Source organism: Ochotona princeps, chromosome 5, assembly GCF_030435755.1.
Source record: "Ochotona princeps isolate mOchPri1 chromosome 5, mOchPri1.hap1, whole genome shotgun sequence".
Classification (NCBI taxonomy): domain Eukaryota; kingdom Metazoa; phylum Chordata; class Mammalia; order Lagomorpha; family Ochotonidae; genus Ochotona; species Ochotona princeps.
This window is the reverse complement of record NC_080836.1, coordinates 47450813-47472658: the sequence shown is the minus strand read 5'-3', so window position 1 is coordinate 47472658 and position 21846 is coordinate 47450813. Positions and strand designations below refer to the sequence as shown.

The 21846-nt window shown below is 37.0% G+C and overlaps 1 protein-coding gene and 1 pseudogene across 4 annotated transcripts in view; both read right to left on the bottom strand.

Annotated features, from left to right (window-relative positions):
• Positions 1-9987, bottom strand: part of XIRP2 (xin actin binding repeat containing 2) — a 326918-nt gene extending 316931 nt beyond the window's left edge. For 3 of the 4 annotated variants that reach the window (XM_058664584.1, XM_058664581.1, XM_058664583.1), the window contains exon 1: positions 9872-9987. In XM_058664584.1, coding sequence (XP_058520567.1) covers positions 9872-9967 — 96 coding nt within the window. In that variant the 5' untranslated portion in view covers positions 9968-9987. The remainder of the gene's footprint in view (positions 1-9871) is intronic. The other variant, XM_058664580.1, reaches the window with a different exon arrangement.
• A 10301-nt stretch (positions 9988-20288) lies between these two features.
• Positions 20289-20366, bottom strand: LOC118757987 (U2 spliceosomal RNA; annotated as a pseudogene).
• Positions 20367-21846: the final 1480 nt, after the last annotated feature.

Below are 21846 nucleotides of genomic sequence, written 5' to 3'. Positions count from 1 at the left end.
TTAACTACCTAGATAATGCCTAGTTTTATCCCACCCCTTCTATTCTGCATTGTAAAGAACGATTTCACTTGTTTTGTTCAAATTCACACTAAAACAAATAAGATTTTCCAGTTAAATTTATTCAAACATAATAAAACTGCCACAAGAATGTTTTTTATAATTATAAAAATTTCATCTTATTTTTTTTCATGTATTGGAAAAGATTTTACAGGAAAAGTAAAAATAAATTGTTCTGAACATCTACTGGAGTTAAAAATGACAACTTTGAACACTCCAACTGAAAATCTCCTGTACAAAGTGCTTTATATATTTCTAGTAGCTCAAGTGCTGCAATGAACAAAGGAAGAGAGTTCTCTATTTCTAAAGCAGTAAAGAAAAGGTGACTCTATATTTAAAATTCAATAATCAGTTTGAAGATACTTCTTAGATTGCTGTGAAATCTACAACTTGGGACCAACCATATAGTTGCATGCAATAACTTATTCATTTATATTTTCCCATTTTTACAAAAGAGCAGGAATTAGCAAAACACATGCCAGAAGAGCTAACATTTACAAAACCATGTTCTGAGCATAAATACGCTAGATACCCAGGATCATTAATGTTTTCCACTAATCTTCCTCACATGATCTAGCATGCTTGAGTTTGCTAACTATTCTTGTTCTTAGGAAAAACAGAAACTTGGTATAAATCAAGTTAATAATAACTTATGCAAATTAAGCATGTGTTTTCCAAATCCTATATTGATAAACTTTATATTCAGGTTAATCACCAACATTCCATGCAGCAGATAAATAAGTAACTTTTGCCAAGTTGGTTTCCAGTTTGGTTGCTTAAAAATGTCTAATCCTGGTTGTAGATATAAAATTGAGACAGAAAAAAATAACCATAGGAATTTTGTGCTCTTTCACAGTTGAAACTTCTATCCTCATTAGTTAAGTTAGCTAAACTGTACCTTCTTCTACCCTAACAATGCTTAAAATAATAAGCTTTTGACTAGATGTTCATTTTGTCTATTACTCCTTACCTTCTAACTCCTGCTACTTGTCTGTATATTGTATGCCAGTCTGCATTTCTCCTTCTGCCTTGCATGCCACAATTATAACTGTGCAACCCATACCGAACACAGATACTGTATTGATACAGCACTAGGCTAGGGATCATGAATTTGGCAATATTTAAATTCTTTTGTTCACTAGTTGTTTCTTACTGTATAACATATGTTCCTAACATCAAACTCAAAAAACTGGTGAGGCATTCAGAAAAACTACATCAACAGAATTATTTATGTTCTCTATTCTATTTTAATGCTAGTTTTTACTCCTTGATTTACTTCTTGAAATAGGAAACTTTTTCATTATATCATCATAGGACTCAATGTGTTTTCTTTTTTTATATAGCACTTTCACTTCATATATTTAAAGCCTGAGCTCTGCAGGCATGAGTTTGTAACTCTGAGTTAGAAAAAGGTCTAAGGTTCTAAACAGTCATGGTAATGTAATAAAAAAAAATTTCAGTATATTCAATTCCATTCTATCACTGATTTGCTATTAAATGTTAGACTGTGAAACTAAGACATGAGGACATTAAATATGGACAAACAATGCAAGTCCCACAGGGAAAGCAAAGAATGATCTCATTTAATTGTGGGAAGTTGGATAGCATAACCCCTGCAAATGAAATTAAGTGCTATGCTTCATTGAATGAGATCAGAGTTCTCCAAAGGGAGATCTGAGTTCCAGTACACAGCAAACAGACAGTGCCTTTAATAGAACAATAATTTTGGAGTTGGCAGAAGATGTTGAGAAGTACAGAAGTGACCTAATCCTGCAGGAAGCTCAGAAGTTTCCAGGCTAGTGAAGCTGTCAAGGATTCAATGAAAAACAAACATGCTAGATTCTATCATTTACTCTCCATGCACCAAGCAATTTTCAATACTTGCTCTTGTAAGTTCTACAAAGACACTGGATCTATATTTTAGTGATACTCTTAATCAATTCTTGCTTCCAAAATGAGTTGAGTCAACTACATTTTCTGAATATTTAATCAGTGGATGTTTTGTCTTCTATAACTAGTATATTTGGTGATATCTGTGAACCACAATTTATGGACACACTGAAATGCTTGCCATTTCTACTCATTTACTTTGGAAATCTATTTTTAAAATGCATGCAAGGGAAAGGGAAAGTTTTGAAGTGGAGATTTTTAGGGAAGGGCAAAGCCATGACAGCTGCTGATGGTTCTCCAGGTAAAGACCATAATAAACACATTCTTCAGCAAATTTTCTCATCTAGTGAAACCAGTATAGAGTTTACATTTTGAACATTTAAAAGAATTATATGTTGAGTCCAAGATGCTGCTTCCAAATTACTTCCCTGCTGATGCTCTTTGGAAAGCAGAAGATGGCCTGAGTACACGAACCCCTGCTGTCCACATAGGTGAGCTAGATGGAGGTCTGACTCTGGCTCTATCTGGAAAGCCCTAGCTATTGTAATCATATCGGAAGTGAACCAGAAGGCAAAAAATTTATATGTTTGTGTCTCCCTCTGTCTCTGTATCACTCTGCCTTCCAAATAAATAAAACACATTTTAATTTTTAACTTACAAGTAACACTTCTGCATATTTATGAGTTGTACTGCAATATTTACACAATCTAAACTGATCAAAACAAGTAACTGCTTTTATTTTCTTAATGTTATGTTTATAACATCTCCTCTTTTCCAGGTTTTTATTCAGAATCTAATACATTATTGTGAATTATAATCATGTCCCTGTGTTGCGGAGCTCTAGAACTTACTACTTCTGACTACATTCTGATATTTTCTATCCAGGCTTTCCTAATCACCCATCAATTCATCTTTCCCAGTTTCTTGTGAGCATTATTCGAACATCAGATTAACTTTTTATTTTCACTTCTACAATCAGAGTGCTTGAGTTTTTGTTGTTGTTTTTGTTATTTCTGGCCAATTTAACTTAATTTAACTCTTTCTACACATTTTGCTGCATATTTATGACTTACTTTAAAAATATCATTATACCAAGACTTCATTCCCTTTTATTTATTTATTTTTTTTTTTTGAGGAAGCACTTCAGATGTTGGTAGGGAAGGGTAGGTTTAGATAAAACTTCAGAAGCATACGAAAAAGAAAATTAAAATAGACAAATGGAATTCTACCAAAACTAGAAGCTTCAGTACAGCAAAGCCAATAAACTGCAAAGAGACAAACAACAGAATGGTAGGAAGCATTTTTAAACAATCATCTGTGTAAAGATCTCAAAAGGTTGATTCCAAGATGGTCGCATAGGGAAAAGACGTGCTGATTTTGATCAGGGAAAGCTAGTGAAAGAAAAGCAGAGAAAGTCATTCCCAGGGGAGAGTTTTGGTATTTACAGTGGAAAATCTACAGAGTAGAGATACACTGTGGAGAAGTGTGGGCAGTGGAATTCTGCAACAGTGAATAGGAATGCCACACCAGGGACAGGGGGGCACCATACCTCTGGTAAGAAAGGTGAGAGCAGATGGTTGCATCCAGTCACTGGTGATATTATTGCCTGATGTAGCATCTCACAGTCCAACTTTCAACTGCAGCCAGAATGGTGGGAATGTATTTACGGATCACTGAGAAGAAGAGCAAATCCCACCCCATATCCCACAGAAGCACCCCAAGCAGCTGAGAGATAGGGGCATTTTGAAGTCACTAAAGGTTGTGGTGGCTTTAGTTCTCTTCAACTGAAAAGGACAGTACTATTGTTGATTTTGCCTGATGTAGAATCTGGCAAATCACACTGACTCTGAGTTGAAACTGGAGCCGAAACAGGGGCAGGGATCCCACTTATCACTGTGATATAAGAGCCCAATTCTTTTCCCCAATCCCCTAACAGGAGTGCCTGGACTAGCTGAAAGACAGTATCATCTTAAGATTATCAAAGGTGTGGCAGCTGTAAAACATGTCTGTGTCTACATGTGTGCATGTAATTAGGTGATTTTTATCAAAAGGAAAACCAGCATTCCCCACTGGCCTTGAGTCTGGGCTAGTGTATTGATCGGGCCGAGTACCTATCCAGGAGAGAGGTGTGCACACACAACTACAGGCTCGGGTGCATAAGTTGCTAAGACAGAGCACTCAGATAGCTGGTACTAGGAATGCCTCTGCTCTCTCCATGATGAAACTGGCTCTCTGCCTCTCTTCCTCTCTGTATATCTGAATTTCCAATAAAAATAAATACATCTTTTTTTTTAAAAGAAATAACCTTCCCAAACAACCACAAATTGAAAGAATTGTCCACCACTCATCTCAGCTTACAAATGATGCCTAAGGATGGGCTACACACAAAAATAGAGTATTATGAGCCACAGTAAAAGAATGTGAATGTCCACAGAACATTTTCTTTTAAAAAATTTTTCTATAATTGATTCATGTTTACTGGAAAGACAGATTTTATAGAGAGAAGAGACAGAGAGATCTTCCCTCTGCTGGTCACTCCCCAAATGGCCACAATGGCCAGAGCTCAGCTGATCTGAAGCCAGGACCCATGGGTCCCTTCTGGGTCTCCTACATAGGTGTAAGGCTTTGAGCCATCCTCCACTACTTTTCCATGCCACAAGCAGGGGATTGGATGGAAGATATAACAGCTGGAACACAAACTGCTGCCCATATGAGATCCCAGTGCTTGAAGTGGGAGCATTAGCCAATTGAGTCATCATTCCAGCCTCTATCCACAGAACATTTCATCCTACAGCTGCAGAACACAAATTCTTTTCATCAGTGCATGGAACTTAACTCTAAAATACTCAATATTCTAGTCCATAACAGAAACTTCAGCAAATTCAAGCCAAGTGAAATCATAGCATGTACCTTTCCTGACCACAATGATATGAAGCTAGAAATAAATTAAGAAACTCCTGCAATCATGAAAATATATGGAGATGGAATATAACACTATTGAATGAATAATAGGTTATGATGGCTTCACAGCTCAATTCTATACTTTTAAAAAAGAAATAATTCCAATTATTTTCAAAGTATTCAAACGCAATGAAAGGAAGGGAATAACTCCAAAGCTTTTGTGAGACCAAAACCCCAAACCAAAAAAAGAAACACCAAGAAAGGGCACTGCAGACTAATATCCCTATGAACATAGATGCCAAAATCCTCAAAAAAATAATACTATTGAAATCAAATCCAACAACACATAAGAAAAATTATTCACATTAACCAAATGGGACTTACTCTTATATGCAGGGATGGTTTAATACGCAAAATCAATAAATGTGATATATCACACTAACAAATTGAAGAATAAAAATCATAGGATTATCTCCATAGATGCAGAGAAAGTAATTGCTTAAAAGAGTCTTTCATGATAAAAATATAACAAAACTGAGTATAGAATGAACATTTCTGAATAGAATCTAGGCCATGTATGACAATCCCATAGCCAGCATCATATTTATTGAAGAAAAGCTGGAAGCATTTCCACTAAGATCTGGAACTAGACAAGGGTATCCATGCTCATCAATGCTATTTGATACAGTCTTGTTTTTGGTAGGGAAATAAATCAAAGGGATATAAACTGGAAAGGGAAAAGTAACACAACCCTAGCTTGCACATGACATAATTTTCCATAAAGAGGAATCATAACATTCTTAGGGACTATTGGAATTCATAGGACAGCTTGGTAAAGGTGCAAGAAATAAAATCAACAGCTCCAAAGCAATAGTCTTTGTATACACAACTACATGGCTAAGAACAAACTTGTAAGATCAATTCTAATCACAATAGCTAAAAACAATTTTAAAACATTACAATAAATTTAACCAAGGAAGTAAATGATGGCTTCAGTGCAAAAAATTAAAGAAACAGAAGACACCAAAAACAGAAAAACTTCCATGCTCATGGATTGGTACAATTATAAAAGTAATGAAATCTCAACCAAAATACCTATGAAATTTTTCTCAGATATAGGAAAAAATGATACTAGAGTTAATATGAAAATACAAGAAGTTAAAACAATCTTACACAAAAACAAAGCTGAAATCATCACAATAAAAGATTTCAGGATATACTACAGGGAAATTGTCATCAAAGCAGCGTAATACTCGGACAAAAACAGACCTGAAGATCAATGAAAACAACTGAAATCCAAGAAATGAACTCACAAATCTACAGTGAACTAATTTTGATAAGTGTACTGAAATCAATTCAGTGAAAAAGGGCAGTCTTTTCAACATCTGGTGCTGGGGAAATTGGATCTACATGTGCAGAGGTATGAAACAAGAGCCTTCCCTTACATCTGAACAAAAATCAATTCAAAATGGATCAAGCATATAAACCTTCATCCTGACACACTATTAGATTACTAGAAACAATATTAGAAAAACTCTGCAATACACAGGCATAGGCGAAGAGTTCTTGGAAAACATCCCAGAAGCACTGGCAATTACATAAAAAATAAAGAAGTAAGATTACATCCAGGTAAGAAGCTGTTACACTGCAAAGGAAACTGTCAACAAAGAGGCAGCCACCAGAATAGGAGAAAACATTTGCAAATTATGTAACTAATTGATGGTTAATATCCAGGATATTCAAGGAGCTAATGAAAGTCAACAACATTGAAACAAACAACCCAGTTAAAAAGTGGGCAAAAGGCACAAATTGGGAATTTTTAAAGGATGAATTAAAAAGGGCCAATAGACACATGAAAAAATGCTGAGAATCACTAGTCATAAGGGAAATGTAAATAAAACCCTAATGAGGTTTCCCACATCCCAATTAGAACAGTTATCATCCAAAAATTTAAAAAAAATGCTCGTGATGACGAGGAGCAAAAGGTATGCTAATCCGCTGTTGCTAGGAAAGTACATCAGTGCAACCAGTATGGAGAACAGTCTGGAGATTCCTCAGAGATCTGAAAATAGGTCTACCATCCAACCCAAAGAAATGAAAAGAGATGAAATCAGCATATGTGAGTTATTTGCACCCCATGCTTATTGAAGCAAGATACAGAATCAATTCAAATGCTCATTGACTAATGAATGGATAAAGAAAATGAGATATATACATATCTATATAGACACATACATATGCATTATATACATACATTTATGTGCATACATATATACACCATGAATTATTACTCAGCCAAAAAAACAATGAAATTTTGTCTACACAAAATAGATGTAGCTAGAAACCATGACGATTAGTGAAGCAAGCCAGTTTCAAACAAATATTGTACTTTTTTCAGATATGTAACAGCTAATATAGAACACACAAAAAGGTGTAGAAACAAAATGGTCACTTTGGGATATGACTGTAATTTTTAGCTCATGCTTATATTCTAAAGAAAATGTGGTCTTTTTTTAATTGGCTGAATATTACAATTAGTGGCAGATTAAACCTATGAATGTAGAATTTATTAAAATTGACTTAAAAATAGATATAATGGCTATATTTTTAGGAAAACAGAAAGAAAACTGGTTCCTGGAAGAATACAAGATACAGTTGGAATGGGCCCGGCACAGTGACCTAGTGGCTAAAGTCCTCGCCTTGAACGTGCCGGGATCCCATATGGGCGCCGGTTTTAATTCCGGCAGCTCCACTTCCCATCTAGCTCCCTGCTTGTGGCCTGCGAGGGCAGTCGAAGATGGCCCAAAGCCTTGGGACCCTGCACCCGTGTGGGAGATCTGGAAGAAGCTTCTGGCTCCTGGCTCCAGATCAGCGCAGCACCGGCTGCTGCGGCCACTTGGGGAGTGAATCATTGGATGGAAGAGCTTCCTCTCTGTCTCTCCTCCTGTTTGTATATCCGACTTTGTAATAAAAATAAATAAATCTATAAAAAAAGATACAGTTGGAATTATAAGAAAAAAATAAATCCATCTTAATATATATCATTTTTCTCCTTCTTTGTCTAAATTAAACCCAAAAGTTGTAACCATGAAAAAAGACTCAAAAACCTAACCTGAAACAGTTCAGTTAAGTTCTAGACAAATTATCTAAATACATGTTACTCAAAGAAGATATGCAAATGGCCAAATCAAATGAAATAACAATCTCTGATCACCAGAGAAATGGAAATCAAAACCTTCATGAGATATTTATCTCATTCTTGTTATAATAATTATTATAAAGAATTAAAAATTTAAAAAAAAACTGTGGAAGGATCTGGGCTAAAGAGAACTCTTATAAACTGTTGGTAAGAATGCAAAATAATAGTAATTATGGAAGTTTTCAAAACACTGCATCTAGTTCCACCATTTGTACCATATGATTCACCTATTCCACTCATAAGTATATTTCTGAAGGACACAAGAACAGCATATCCATCAGATGCTTATGTTTGCATGTAACTGCAGCAGTAACAATAGAAGTCAAGATATGGACTCCAAAGTGGATGAATGGGTAAAAATCAGTGCATGCCCAATGGAATAACATTGAGTCATAAAACGAAATTTCACAAAATTTTATATTTCAAAGGGTATTTCATTCAGACTGCATATATGTAGTCCTTTTCTTTTATACAATTCATTTTTGTCTGTACCTCTTCCACTTCCCTAGACAGCAGAAGATGGCCTGATTAGTTGGGTCCCTGCTATTCACTTGGGATGCCTGGATGGAGTTCCAGGCTCCTGGCTTCTGACTGGTACAGCCCTATCTGTTGTGGCCATTTGGGTAAAGAAGCAGCAGATGGAAGAACTATCTCTTTCTTCTCTCCCTCTCACCTTGAATAAAGGAATCATTTTAAAATTTGCATTTTTGGAGCAAAGGCTTTTCTAACCACTGCAGCCCTACAGACTGGGTTAAGACTCCTCTGTATTTACTCCGTTAGTACTCTTCATTTCTTTAGTGATTTAACACAATTATAATTATTTTTTTAAAGATTTATTTTATTTTTATTGCAAAGCCAGACACACAGAGAGGAGGAGAGATAGAAAAGAAGATCCTCTATCTGATGATTCACTCCCCAAGTGACCACAATGGCCAGTGCTGCACCAATCCGAAGCCAGGGGCCAGGAACCTTCCTCCAGGTCTCCCATGCACGTGCAGGGTCCCAAGGCTTTGGGCCATCCTCAACTGTGGTCCCAGGCCTCAAGCAGGGAGCTGGATGGGAAGTGGAGCTGCCAGGATTAGAACCCATGAAAGGACCCTAGCCACAGACCACGGCGCCAGGCCCAAACGTAATTATTTTTATTAGTTCCCTCTGTTTCCAGGTTATAAATTTCATAAGAGTAGGATTATGGGTATCTTGTGGCTGCCACATTTCAGTTATAACAATACTTGGCATACAATAAGTTTTCAATATATCTTTAAATTCATTTTCATTGGGCCCGGTGTGATGGCGTAGTGGTTAAGGTCCTTGCCTTGAAGGCACCGGGATCCCATATGGGCGCCGGTTCTAATCCCGGCAGCCCCACTTCCCATCCAGCTCCCTGACTGTGGCCTGGCAAAGCAGTCGAGGACAGCCCAAAGCCTTGGGACCCTGCACCCACGTGAGGACCCGGAAGAGGCTCCTGGCTTCGAATTAGCTCAGCTCCAGCCATTGCAGCTGCTTGGGGAGTGAATCATTGGACAGAAGATCTTCCTCTCTGCCTCTCCTCTCTGTATATACGCTTTTCCAATAAAAATAAATAAATCTTTAAAAAATTTTTTTTAAAAATTCATTTTCATTGTATTTGAAAGGCAGAGAGGCAGAGAGAGAGAAACAGAGAGACAGATGATCTTCCATCCATTGATTTATTCCCCAAATGCCCAAAACAGCTAGAACTGGGCCATGCCAAAGTCATGTGCCTCAAACTCAGTTTGGATCTCCCAACTGGGTGGCAGGGGCCTAGTTATTTGAACCATATTCTATGGTGTTTCAAGATTACATTACCATACAGTGAATCCAAAGAAGAGTAGCCAAGACTTGAAATAGAATCTCCATACTTTTGAAGGAAATAATTGAATGGTTTTCCAACCAGTTTCTCATAGGTGAGGAGATTTCCCACATTTCATGAGTCTCACCATTTGGATAATGCTAGCTCACATTTGTGTAAATAACAGCTTGCATAAAATGATGTTTGTGATCTCAATTAAGCCCCAATTTGAGATGTACTATTTAGTTTTCACCAATAATTCATCTGAGTCTCTTATGAAATGATGACAGATTTTATTTACACTGAGCATTTGTAGAACAGAAATGAACAATCAGTAAAGTGTTTTCAGAAGTACTAGATCATTCAAACATGTGTAGCAAAACTCCTATGGGACATTATGATAAAACAATAATTACTTTAGGTAAAGATTATGGTTATGTATGGTATGTCTGAAATTGAGCAACATGCATTATTTAATCATCACAATGTATGCAATTATTATTCTCTATTCATTCCTTGATTTTGCAGACAAATACACTAATGCTCACACAGGGTATTAATGAGACAGTAACTAGTAAGATGTTCTGTAAGTCTACAAAGTTTCCCTCTAGAGACAGACTCGTAGGCTGCTATATTGTACCATTATTAATTAGAATAAATACTGAGTGTACTAAACTCTTCAAATTATTTCTAATTGGTAAGAGAACTGGTTTCTTTAGAACAAGAGAATTAACTAAAAACGATCAATAAAACTAAAATGTTTATTCTTACTTTACAGAAAGAGATGGGATATTTGCTGACATCTTGTATTTTTTCCAAATGGATGGAAAATTATTTTGGTTTAAAATTTCTTTATTTTATATAGTTTGATCTCTCTATATAGGATCGGAAATGGTGCTACAAATCCAGCTTAATGTTTCATTAAATTTGTCTTTCTTTTGAAATTTCCCTTAAATGGTGCATTCCTTTTCTCCACAGAATTTGAAATTTAATAGCAATATGGTAAATTGGAAATTCTGTACAGCAGTAAATACAGAAGGAGAAAAGGTGAGGTTATACAGATGTACTTTAAACTTCAAAAATAAAAATCATTATGTAAGCAGCTTTAGGTTTCTAGAAAAAAGTAGTGAAATGTATACAGAGCTCCGATAAAACTTCTCAGCTCCCTTATCATTTTCTAAATTTCAATATCTTGCATTAATATTTTTGTTAACAACTAGCAAGCCTATTCTAGTAATTATTGACTAAAGTTTTTTATTCATATCACCATTCAATTTTTTAAAGATTCACATACTTTTATTGGAAAGGCAGATAAACAGAGAGGAGGAGAGACAGTGAGGAAGATCTTCCATCTGATTATCTCACTCCTCAAGTGGCTGCAAAAGCCAGAGCTGAGCCAATCCAAAGTTAGGAGCCAGCAGCTTCTTCCAGGTCTCCCATGCGGGTACAGGGTCCCACGGCTTTGGGCCATCCTCAACTGCTTTCCCAGGCCACAAGCATGGAGCTGGATGGAAGCAAGGCTGCTGGGATCAGAACAGGAGCCCATATGGGATCCGGGCATGTGCAAAGTGAGGACTCTAGCCTCTAGGCTACCACACCGAGGTCATTACCATTAATTCTTAATGTGATGCATTCCATGGACTTTAATAAATGTGCAACAAAACATATCCACTTTTATAGTAAAACACAGAATAAGAATCATTGCTTTAAAAATTCTCATTCACCCATTTTGAATGCATTTATATAAGAAAATTTTACAAAGCAAGTCTGAGATTCTCCCTCTGTAAAAGAAACAATTGGCGAACAAGAAAACAGAAGCTGTTAGGGAGGAGTCTGAACACCATCAGTTCCAATGTCCATCCTTCACTGACAGTGCTCTAAACTGGTAAAGCAAACAAAATTGCTTTGCCCTTTTGCAAATGATAATGGAAAATTGAGGGTTAAATTACTGAATGTTACGTCTACTTTTAACTACCACATACACAAAAAATTTTATTCTTCGCAGGAAACTATACTTTAGGAACACTGGAACACAGGGATCATTTGAAATGAGAATTGACACTTTGTAAACTTAATTTCACAATAGTTACTGCTGGAACATGGCACAACCTAGAAGATGATGATACATACACACAATATCTTAGCCAAATTTTTAACAGATTTTTTGAGAAATCAGAGACTGTACTTTATGCCCTGAAATTATAGCCTATAGTATTTTCAAAGATGAAGCTATGAGTACAGATAGAACTGGGTGTGAATCTATAGCTGCATTTTACATTTTCTGAGGTTGCCAAATCCAAAATGCCAATCCTTTCAAATATTACCTTTGTTGGCTTGTCAAACTGTATCATTAAAAATTGAAAGAGTAAATACTTTGAGTTAACTGGTAGATATTGAGCTTAATATACACTTCTTTCTGTGTGTACTTTCTTATCATTGAGGTCATTATGTTGTTTCTTAACTGAGGCACTGATAGAATAGGCATTTGAATGGGAGAAAAGAAGTCATGAAACAACATAATTTGAGACCACTGATATGTCTGACAGAATCAGATCTGTGGGGAAAACTTTATGGAAACTGGAGGGCAGTACAAGAGTATTAGGTTCCCAAGGTTCTGGTAAATGGGATCGCTAGTGAAAGAAGAAAGCCAAAGGGAAAATGAGAACACATTAAATTATACACTGTGTCTGTTAGACTACTTATACCTCTCCTAGGTATAAGACTCAGTTTTAACTGCCAAACAGTAAAAAACAAACTCACAGTAGCATGAGCACATTTTTCAAATTTGTCAAACATTTGTCTGCAGCTGTACATTATCATTTATCTCCATTGCTCCTCAGCCCTGTCTACATCAAATATATCACCTATTTTCAGGAAAGTGGGATGAAGTAGTCCTGGTAGGCAGAGGACAGAGTTAAAAGGTACTTGTGGCAGATGCTGCCCATACCCTATCCATATCTCTTATAGTTTTCAAGAGGGCTAACAACTCCATCTGATCTTTTTCCCCCTGAAACTGTGTGCATCAAGAAATGCGCACTCTTCTCCCTCTTTCTTAGCAGTTCCCATCCAATGGTGCCCTGACTCCAAGGACTGGTTGAAATCTGAGGGAAATGTTTTGCACATCTATCAATTTTCTCAAGGATTCCAGAAGTTCACTGTGATAGGTGGCTTGAAAGGATGGCCTTTATTTACTACCTTCCCTTTCAGTGGCCACTTCCACTCTCCCTTCTAGAGTCACTCCATTTCCAAATACTGTTCACCTAAATCTATGGCTTCAATTCTACTCCCAGGACAGAAGCCAGATAATGTATAAAAAGAAAGTACAACATTTTTTTCAACATAATAATGGATAATCTTTGATAGGGGAAAAGTCTCTTTATCGTGCACATCTTGTTTGTGAAACATGAACACCGAAGCTTTATTTAAATTTCACAGAATTTGAGGAGCAGTTACACAGTAGACATTCCACTAGGTTCGCCAGCATATTTTCTTTCCAAAATCTAATTACAATCTAACTTTTTTTAAAAAAGATTTTATTATTATTGGAAAGCCGGATATACACAGAGGAGGAGAGACAGAGAGGAAGATCTTCCATCCGATGTTTCACTCCCCAAGTGAGCCGCAATGGGCCGGTACTGCGCCGATCCGATGCTGGGACCAGGAACCTCTTCCGGGTCTCCCACGTGGGTGCAGGGTCCTAAAGCTTTGGGCCATCCTCTCCTGCTTTCCCAGGCCACAAGCAGGGAGCTTGATGGGAAGTGGAGCTGCTGGGATTAGAACCGGTGTCCATATGGGATCCCGGGGTGTTGAAGGCGAGGATTTTAGCTGCTAGGCCACTCCGCCGGGCCCTAACTTTTTAACAACTAATATGATTTTCACCAGCTGAATTCACAATATTTGTCTCACTGGTTTCCAGCAGGATAAGCCACAACTGTATAATCACAGTGAAAGCAATATTTTCTTGTGCATGGGTAAATTATTGGGTAGATTCCAACATTCATTTGATGATCCTCGCTCCCAAATCGGAAATAAGGAAGTAAAGTATGCCTTGTGGTTTAACAAAGAACTCTGCTTTATCACATGGAATCCAGCATTTAGCATACCCCATCCCCAGCCTTACTTACTGAAATAACTGTTGTTCAGGCTACTGCCAATTGTGAAATCAGTGGAAGATACTTTATTTCTATTAGTGTGAATCAGTAATTCTTTAATTTCTCCTAAAATAGTGCTTGGTTCACCATGACAAAATGAAAAATATTGTATTCTTTCATGTATTAAAATATCTGGAAGTTCATGATTTCAGAATTGGAAATGAACTCAATATTGTTATCAGGGACTCGCTTCACTTTGATGATTCTTCCTCTTCTTTTTTCTCTGCCATGATCATTCATCTATCTCCTTTCCTTTGGGGACAACCACTGGAAATTTATTAGCTTCTAATGATTTTTTTTCTCCTTTAGTCAATATTTTATTGCCTTAAATTTGCATCTGAGAATTTGATGTGCAACTTTTTATTCTGGACTACAGGTTGTTGTCAATGTGGAAAGACCTCTTCCTATCAGAAGAGGTGTGACTGCTTGCTGGGTATGAAATAGTGACATGGGGCTAGTGAGGGAGGAATTGGTGATGGGATCCTCAGAGGTAACCACTGGGAATCAGCAGTGACAATAGGCATTGGTTATTTCAGAGACAATTGCTACTAAAACCCTCTCTATCTCTTTTCCTCCTCACATGGGTCTTACAATTTGTTGGCATTGTGTCTTGCTCACAGGTCTACTAATGGCATCAATATCTGATGTATGGCATATGTGAAGAAGTCACAGAACTGAGATATGAAACATGATCTAGCTGGATTTCCTTTTGGGAACAGCTGATGGTTACCTCAATGACAAAAGCTGATAGTATTTACTGGAGCGCATTCCCCCTGCAGATCACATTAGTAGCCACTACATGCTGATGCCAATATTCCCCACATTCGTTATTTATTCCTAGCCATCTCCAAATGTCCCAGGTTTGTTAATCTCAACTGCAATCCTTTCTTTGGGGAGTCTCAATTATTTTCCTTAATTATATTACTGACATTTCCCTACTGGGCTCTTATGCCTGCTCTCAGCTACTTTGGTTTGTAGATGGTTGTCTATTTTTGCTTTTCTTTTGGGTGGATGAAGGACTGTATGTCTTGTCTCATCATATTTGTGACATCACCTTTCTTTATTCTCACTTTTGTTCAAACAGCAAGTCCTATTAATACTACTTTGTCATCATGTGTTGATTCGGCCCACTTATATCCAAACTATAGCATTATCATAACTAAAATCACCATCACTCTGGTTTCCAATTCAGTCTTATCTGACTTCACAATCCATTCTGATTTTATCATGTAAAAAAAAAGCTTGAGAGCTTATAAAGATGATAGTTTAAGATTTATTGACTCATTCAAAGGCAGAGTTAGAGAAGAGAACACAATGGAGTGGGTGTAGGGTATGGGGCAGTCTTCCATTTACTGGTTCATTCCCCAACTTGTTGCAATATCCTGATCTGGGCCATGCCAAAACCAGTAGCTAGAAACATCATCCTGGTCTCCCAGATAGGTGGCAAGCAACCAAGCCTTTGGCTCATCTCCTTTCTTCTGGGGCTCATTATCAGGGAGCTGGATTAAAAGTGTAAAAGATACCAGCATCACTAACAGTGACATAGCATGCTGCATCAAAATATCAGTCACAGATATTTCAGAGAAAAAAAATTTGTAATTTATTTTAATCATTCTCTAGCTTCCCATTCCCTGTAGTGTCTACATGAGAACTTTCATGAGATTTACTTTGATGTGCTCAGGAATATTTATCTCTCCTCATCATCACTATAAACAGCACACCTTTCTATCACAGATTATTATTATTGAGCCATTACTCTTTTTACATTACATACTCTATGGGAGAAGGGACACTTTCCTCCTAATCTAGAGAGGGATACAGTACTACACAATGTCTAGAACTAGGAGGACCTCTTTAAAATAAGTTTTAAATGGATGGCTATGCGCACACTGCATTATTTTCACATCTTTGATTTCCAAATTTTTCTAAATCATTAAGTTCCCACTCCATCCTCTGCAGCATCTTCATGCTCAGGTTTTCTTGTTTCTGCATCTCTCATATCTCGTTGTTTATATCACCAAGGAGAAATTGGGTTCATGGGAAAGATCAGCCATCTGGGATGACCTCTTTCCTTCAGACTCATTATTCTGTGCCGACTCATGTCTCCAAGAGCCATATTCATTTTACATACATGCCGTTTGTAGCATTTCTCACCTTTCATCTCACCTCAAAGCACTTCGGCACTTTAATCTTTTTATAAATCAAAGAATCCCTACATTTGAGGCTTATGATTTCCTTATTGTGCAGTTTTCACTGCTACTGCTTTGCATCAAGATAGGCATACCTTCCAGGAGATTAATATTATAGATCAGCTGTCAGATTTGATTCTAGAATGACTTTCTTCTCTGTAAAAATGCTATAATACCGGTATACATTTCAACTTTCTGTGTATATGTACAAATGGAATTCGTGACAAACTGAAAGAAAACTGGCATTAAAGATATCTCAGCTGTGGTTTTTAGTAAATAAATCAGATTTCTGTTCTTTATATTCCTTGTGATTCTAGACATGATTGTGACCATCTCGAATTTTTTTGAGATGATAAATGCTGGAGCCCAAGGATAAACACAGAGCAGTTTCTGAAGGAAGTCAAGACAATTCAAATCGCTTTTCCTAGGGGAGATTAAATCAAACAGTTGAGTTAATTGGGATTAGGACTGGAAGCAGAAATTTCTTACATGCCTTCTGAAGATTGATTCTGCATCAAAGGAACATATGCAGAGGTTTAACTAAATGGAAAACACTTTTCATTAATTAAAACAGGAATCTAAACTTGATGCCAAAATTTAAAATATTAAAAGAAGTTATAAAGACTGAATATGCAAAACTGAGAATTTTAAATTAAGATGGACAAGAACAAAAGCTACTGCTACCAAACTATTTTCAGTTTAATGCACCTTTCCAGAAAGCACTTTGAAGTCTACAGTTGCCTAGAGTATGTCAGTTGTGATAGTATATGCGATAAAACACATATATTTAAAAGACTGAGATAAGATAAACTGGACTTTACATACCCTTACTCTTCATTACCTTTATGCCTGCATCATTTGTTAGAAATGACACAAAAATACATTCAGGTCTGGAAGCAAAAGTCTGTAACTGATAATAATAAAATATATGTGCATTTACAGTCGTTGTCCAGCAGCAATGGACTTGGTGCACCAAGCCGAGAATAATACACTGGGACTATTGACTGGTGGTCTATAGTCGAGTTTATTAACAGCATCAGACTTTTCAAAACCAAGGGTCCCTAGGCATCAGGGATGAGGGCTTGAGTAATTTACATTTCAACAGCAAGAGGGAGTCTCCTTTCCTTGGTCTATTAGTTCCTGTTCCCTTGGGGGGGGGGCAGTGAGCACCTCTCTTTGTTTTGTATGTAAATCAATTACTCTCATACAAATGATATCCAATCAATTGTCCTCCAAAACATTTACTCCTCAGGCATTTCAGAGTTGATCTTTCAACTATGAGAGAAACAAAATTCCAAAATCTTTCCAGGTAAAACTTCATTCCTGGAGTCACTAATTAAAATAAGCTCAGTCCAGAAAAGGATTCAGTTTGGGTGGAAAACTTTGATAATTACAAATTTTTTCAGGATATTATGAGGCCTTTCACGCAGTCTCAAGTTTTCCTGCCTGTGGTCTCTGTGAAAACACCAAATATTATTTAATTACTAAATCCCGTTTCAATAAACAACAGATTTTCACACGGTGTTTGGAGTCAAAAACACATGGAATCCTGACAAAAACAGATAGCAAATGAGATTACGTTTCCTAGAATAGCATAGTTTGGAGCTTGGCAAATATTAGCTAATAATGACTTCTGAAGGAGACTGAAGCCAATGAATTCATGAAGAAATGTAATCTGTGGGTTAAGTTTATAGACCATTTTGACAATGTGATAAAAGTAAGTTGTTGAAATCATAAAACTAAGAAATGGGCATAGGATTAGAAGGATCAGATATATTGTAGAAGAAGCCTAATATTTCACATGGTCTTGAAACTGCTATAGAAGCAAAGTAAATTTATGAAGTCTTCTTTAGGAAGAACAATGTAGAAAGCACATTTTGAAATATGGCTGCAATGTTTTGTTTTAAAAGTTATCAGGTAGGGCCCTGCACAATGGCTCATTGGCTAAAACCTCACCTAGGATGCGCCAGGATCCCATATGAGCTCAATTTGTGTCAAAGCTGCTCCACTTCCCACCAAACTCCCTGCTTGAGGCCTGGTAAAGCAGCAGAGAATGCCCAAAGCCTTGGGATCCTGCACCCATGTGGGAGACCTGGAAGAGGCTCTTGGTTCCTAGCTCCTGGATCATTGCTCCTGGCTTCAGATTGACTCAGCTCCTACTGTTGTGACCATTTGGGCAACACACCAGCAGATGAAAGATATTTTCACAAGCTGTCCTCTCCATTAATCTTATTTGGGTTTCCAATAAAAATAAATAAAATTTTTTAAGTTATCAGCTAACATCAGACAATAGCATCTAATTGGACATAACCTGCAAAATGTGTGCTCAGATCATCCATTAATTATTTGTATAACCTTTAATAAATATATTTCTCCATATCTCTATATTCACATTTATAAAAGATTATATTACATGGTTGTTGAAGTTCTTTCTTATGCTGTAATTTACCTAAGAAATTTCACTTTATTATTCAAATTGCCCTGAACTGTGTGCATATATATATATATACATGAATTCTAACAAGCAACAGTTAATATAATACAATCTATATTCTATTACAATGTTCTTACTCTCATTCCCATTATGTCAGGTAGAATGTAACCGAAAAGTAAAATGGTTCATGCTTCATTGCAAAAGGTTACATGGACTGTGTAGTGGTTTATAAGATACTCATTTTTATTTTAATAAGAAAAAATGATCAGTCACACTAAGAATAAGCATTTGTACCTTAAGTAAGGTTTTTTTTTTAATTTATCTATTTTTATTGGAATGTCAGATATACAGAGAGGAGAGAAAGAGAAGATCTTCCATCCAATGACTCAGTCCCCAAGTGATTGTAACAGCCAGAGATGAGTCAATCCAAAGCCAGGAGCCTGGAACCTCTTCCAGGTCTCCCACACGGGTGCAGGGTCCCAAGGCTTTGGGCCTTCCTCAACTGCTTTCCCTGGCCACAAGCAGGAAGCTGGATGGGAAGCAGGGCTGCTGGGATCAGAACGGGTGCCCATATGGGATCCTGGTGCATTCAAGGTAAGGACTTTGGCCACTAGGCCACCACGCCAGCTACCCCCAAAGCAAATTTTAAAACATAGCCATAACAATACTATCATAATAGGATCATAGAATGTTGTTATAGGCCCTTCAGATAGTTTTTTCAGGGGATATCAGTAAAAAAAAAAAAAAAATGGAGACAAAAGATAGGTTCATTTTGGTACAAATAAACTCCCCCTCCCCTGACCACCTTTGGTGAAATAGGGCAGAAAAAGAAATATACATGGTCTTCATTTATTTTAAATATTTGAATTATTTATACCAGCAAAGCTTTTACAAATAAAGACATATATATTTATAAGGACAGATCATTCATGACCCTTGTTTGTGAAAGTAACTTGAGAAAATTACAGGTATGTTCCACGTGACAATGTGATATAAATACAATGGAAAAGGGACCTCATAGCCAACAGGGTGGCATAAGATTAAGCTAGTTCAAGTTTCAACTGTTCCACTTGCCATCTAACTTCCTGCTAATGTACCTATAAAATCAACAGAGAATAGCCCAAGTATTTGGTTTCCTGTACCATGTGGGCGTCTCAGATAAAACTCCCGGCCTTCACTTCAGCCTGGTGTACTGTGGTCTTTGTGGTCATTTGGGGAGTAAACTAGCAGATGGTTTACTCTCCCCATCCCCTTAACTCTGCATTTGAAATAAATATTTTTTTAAACTTTTTGTTTTAAAGATTTATTATTATTGCAAAGCCAGATATACAGAGAGGAGGAGAGACAGAGAGGAAGATCTTCCATCCGAGGATTCATTCCCCAAGTGAGCCGCAACGGCCGGTGCTGTGCCGATCCGATGCCGGGAACCAGGAAGCTCTTCCGGGTCTCCCACACGGGTGCAGGGTCCCAAAGCATTGGGCCGTCCTCTCCTGCTTTCCCAGGCCACAAGCAGGGAGCTGGATGGGAAGTGGAGCTGCCGGGATAAGAACCGGCGTCCATATGGGATCCCGGAGCGTTCAAGGCGAGGACTTTAGCTGCTAGGCCACGCCGCCGGGCCCATAAATATTTTTTTTTTTAAAAGAGACCCTATCTCACTGCTAGTCTGTCTTGATAATTTTATAACATGTATTTATATAAGGTACTACACTTGATCTTAGCCAAAAGGCCGAGAAGCGATAAAATATATTTATATAAGGTGACTAAATTTCATGCACTTCATATGCACAGATTTAAGAGCGTAGCAATACTTTCCATCCCACCCTCCTGCGTCTGGGATCTGTTCCATAGCTCAAGATGCCAAGAGACAAAATTGGTAGAAGCTTTAAGTTTTTGTAAGCCAATTAATTATAAACTTTCAACCTCAAGATTATGTTGAAAACACAACTAGGTATTATATATTCTACCTTTGTAGATTGATTAACCTACAAGATCTTGTGAAATGCCTTTGCCACTAACTGGTAAATTATAGTTTCTGGAAACAACATTCTTTATTACCAAACAGCACTAGTGCACTACACTTTGTATACATGTATGCATACATGCATATGGGAGTGTTTGTGCTATATATACATGCATATACACACACACATATATACATACTCATGCTTGATTATATGTATTCCTTTTTATCTAAAAAGCCACCATAGGTGTTCCAATCCAAAAACATCGAATCTAGTATTAAAACTAAGTCACACTTTCAATTTTTTGGTAGTCTAGGGAAAGAACAATGTCTTCTGCTTTTCTGAGCAATATGCATCAGTAAAACTGAAGAGAAGAGGCACTGTAGGAAGAAAGGGAATTTGGGGGAGACTAGTCTTTTACCATTCAAACTCCAAAAAAAAACAATGATGAAGAATAGAAGGATGTTAAACTTTGCCTAAAAGCATGTGGATGCTTTAACAGAAAATGATGGAAACACAGTGAAATGAGGAATTGCACACTTGCACACCTGTAAATTTTTCACGTGTCATTGGTATCATCTATCAAAATAAAATGTAGCAGCTTCAGTTTGCTAAGAAAAATTCAGTGCTGCATATGTCTGTTCTATTCATTACCTCTTGAATAATATTAGACTATTTACAAATGCTGTTTCTCTTCACTAATGTGAGGCTCACAAATATGCATGTCCAAGAATATGAAATGTTTTGCTGTGAAGAATGGCAAATATCCCACAATTTAATGTGACAGGTAACTTAAAGTGGCACCATTCATTGTTCAAAGAAACAAAAATCAGAAGAACAGCTTTGGGAAGGATCCAAAGGTTTCTTATTCCTATTTTAACTTATTGCAGGTCAATTCATGAAATGTTTCAGGAAGCCTGTAAGTTCCTCAACTGGATGGCCCAGTTACATTTCAAGAAATTCTGCATGGTCAGCTGCATTTAGAATTTTTTTTTCAAAGAAACTGTAGAGTTGCCAAATGAAATAATTCTATATAAACCATTAATGCTTTGCTATCAACCTACTAATTCAGGTACATTGTTTTGATGGGCTAGCAAGCCATGAAACAAAACATAAAATATTAAAAAATGTTAATTATATAGAAAAGATGTGATGTTACAAAGGTATTTCATACAAAGTATTCAGGCATATTTTACTCTGTAATTCAACATGTTTCAAATGACAGGACTCAATTTGAATTCCTCAGAGCACAAATCC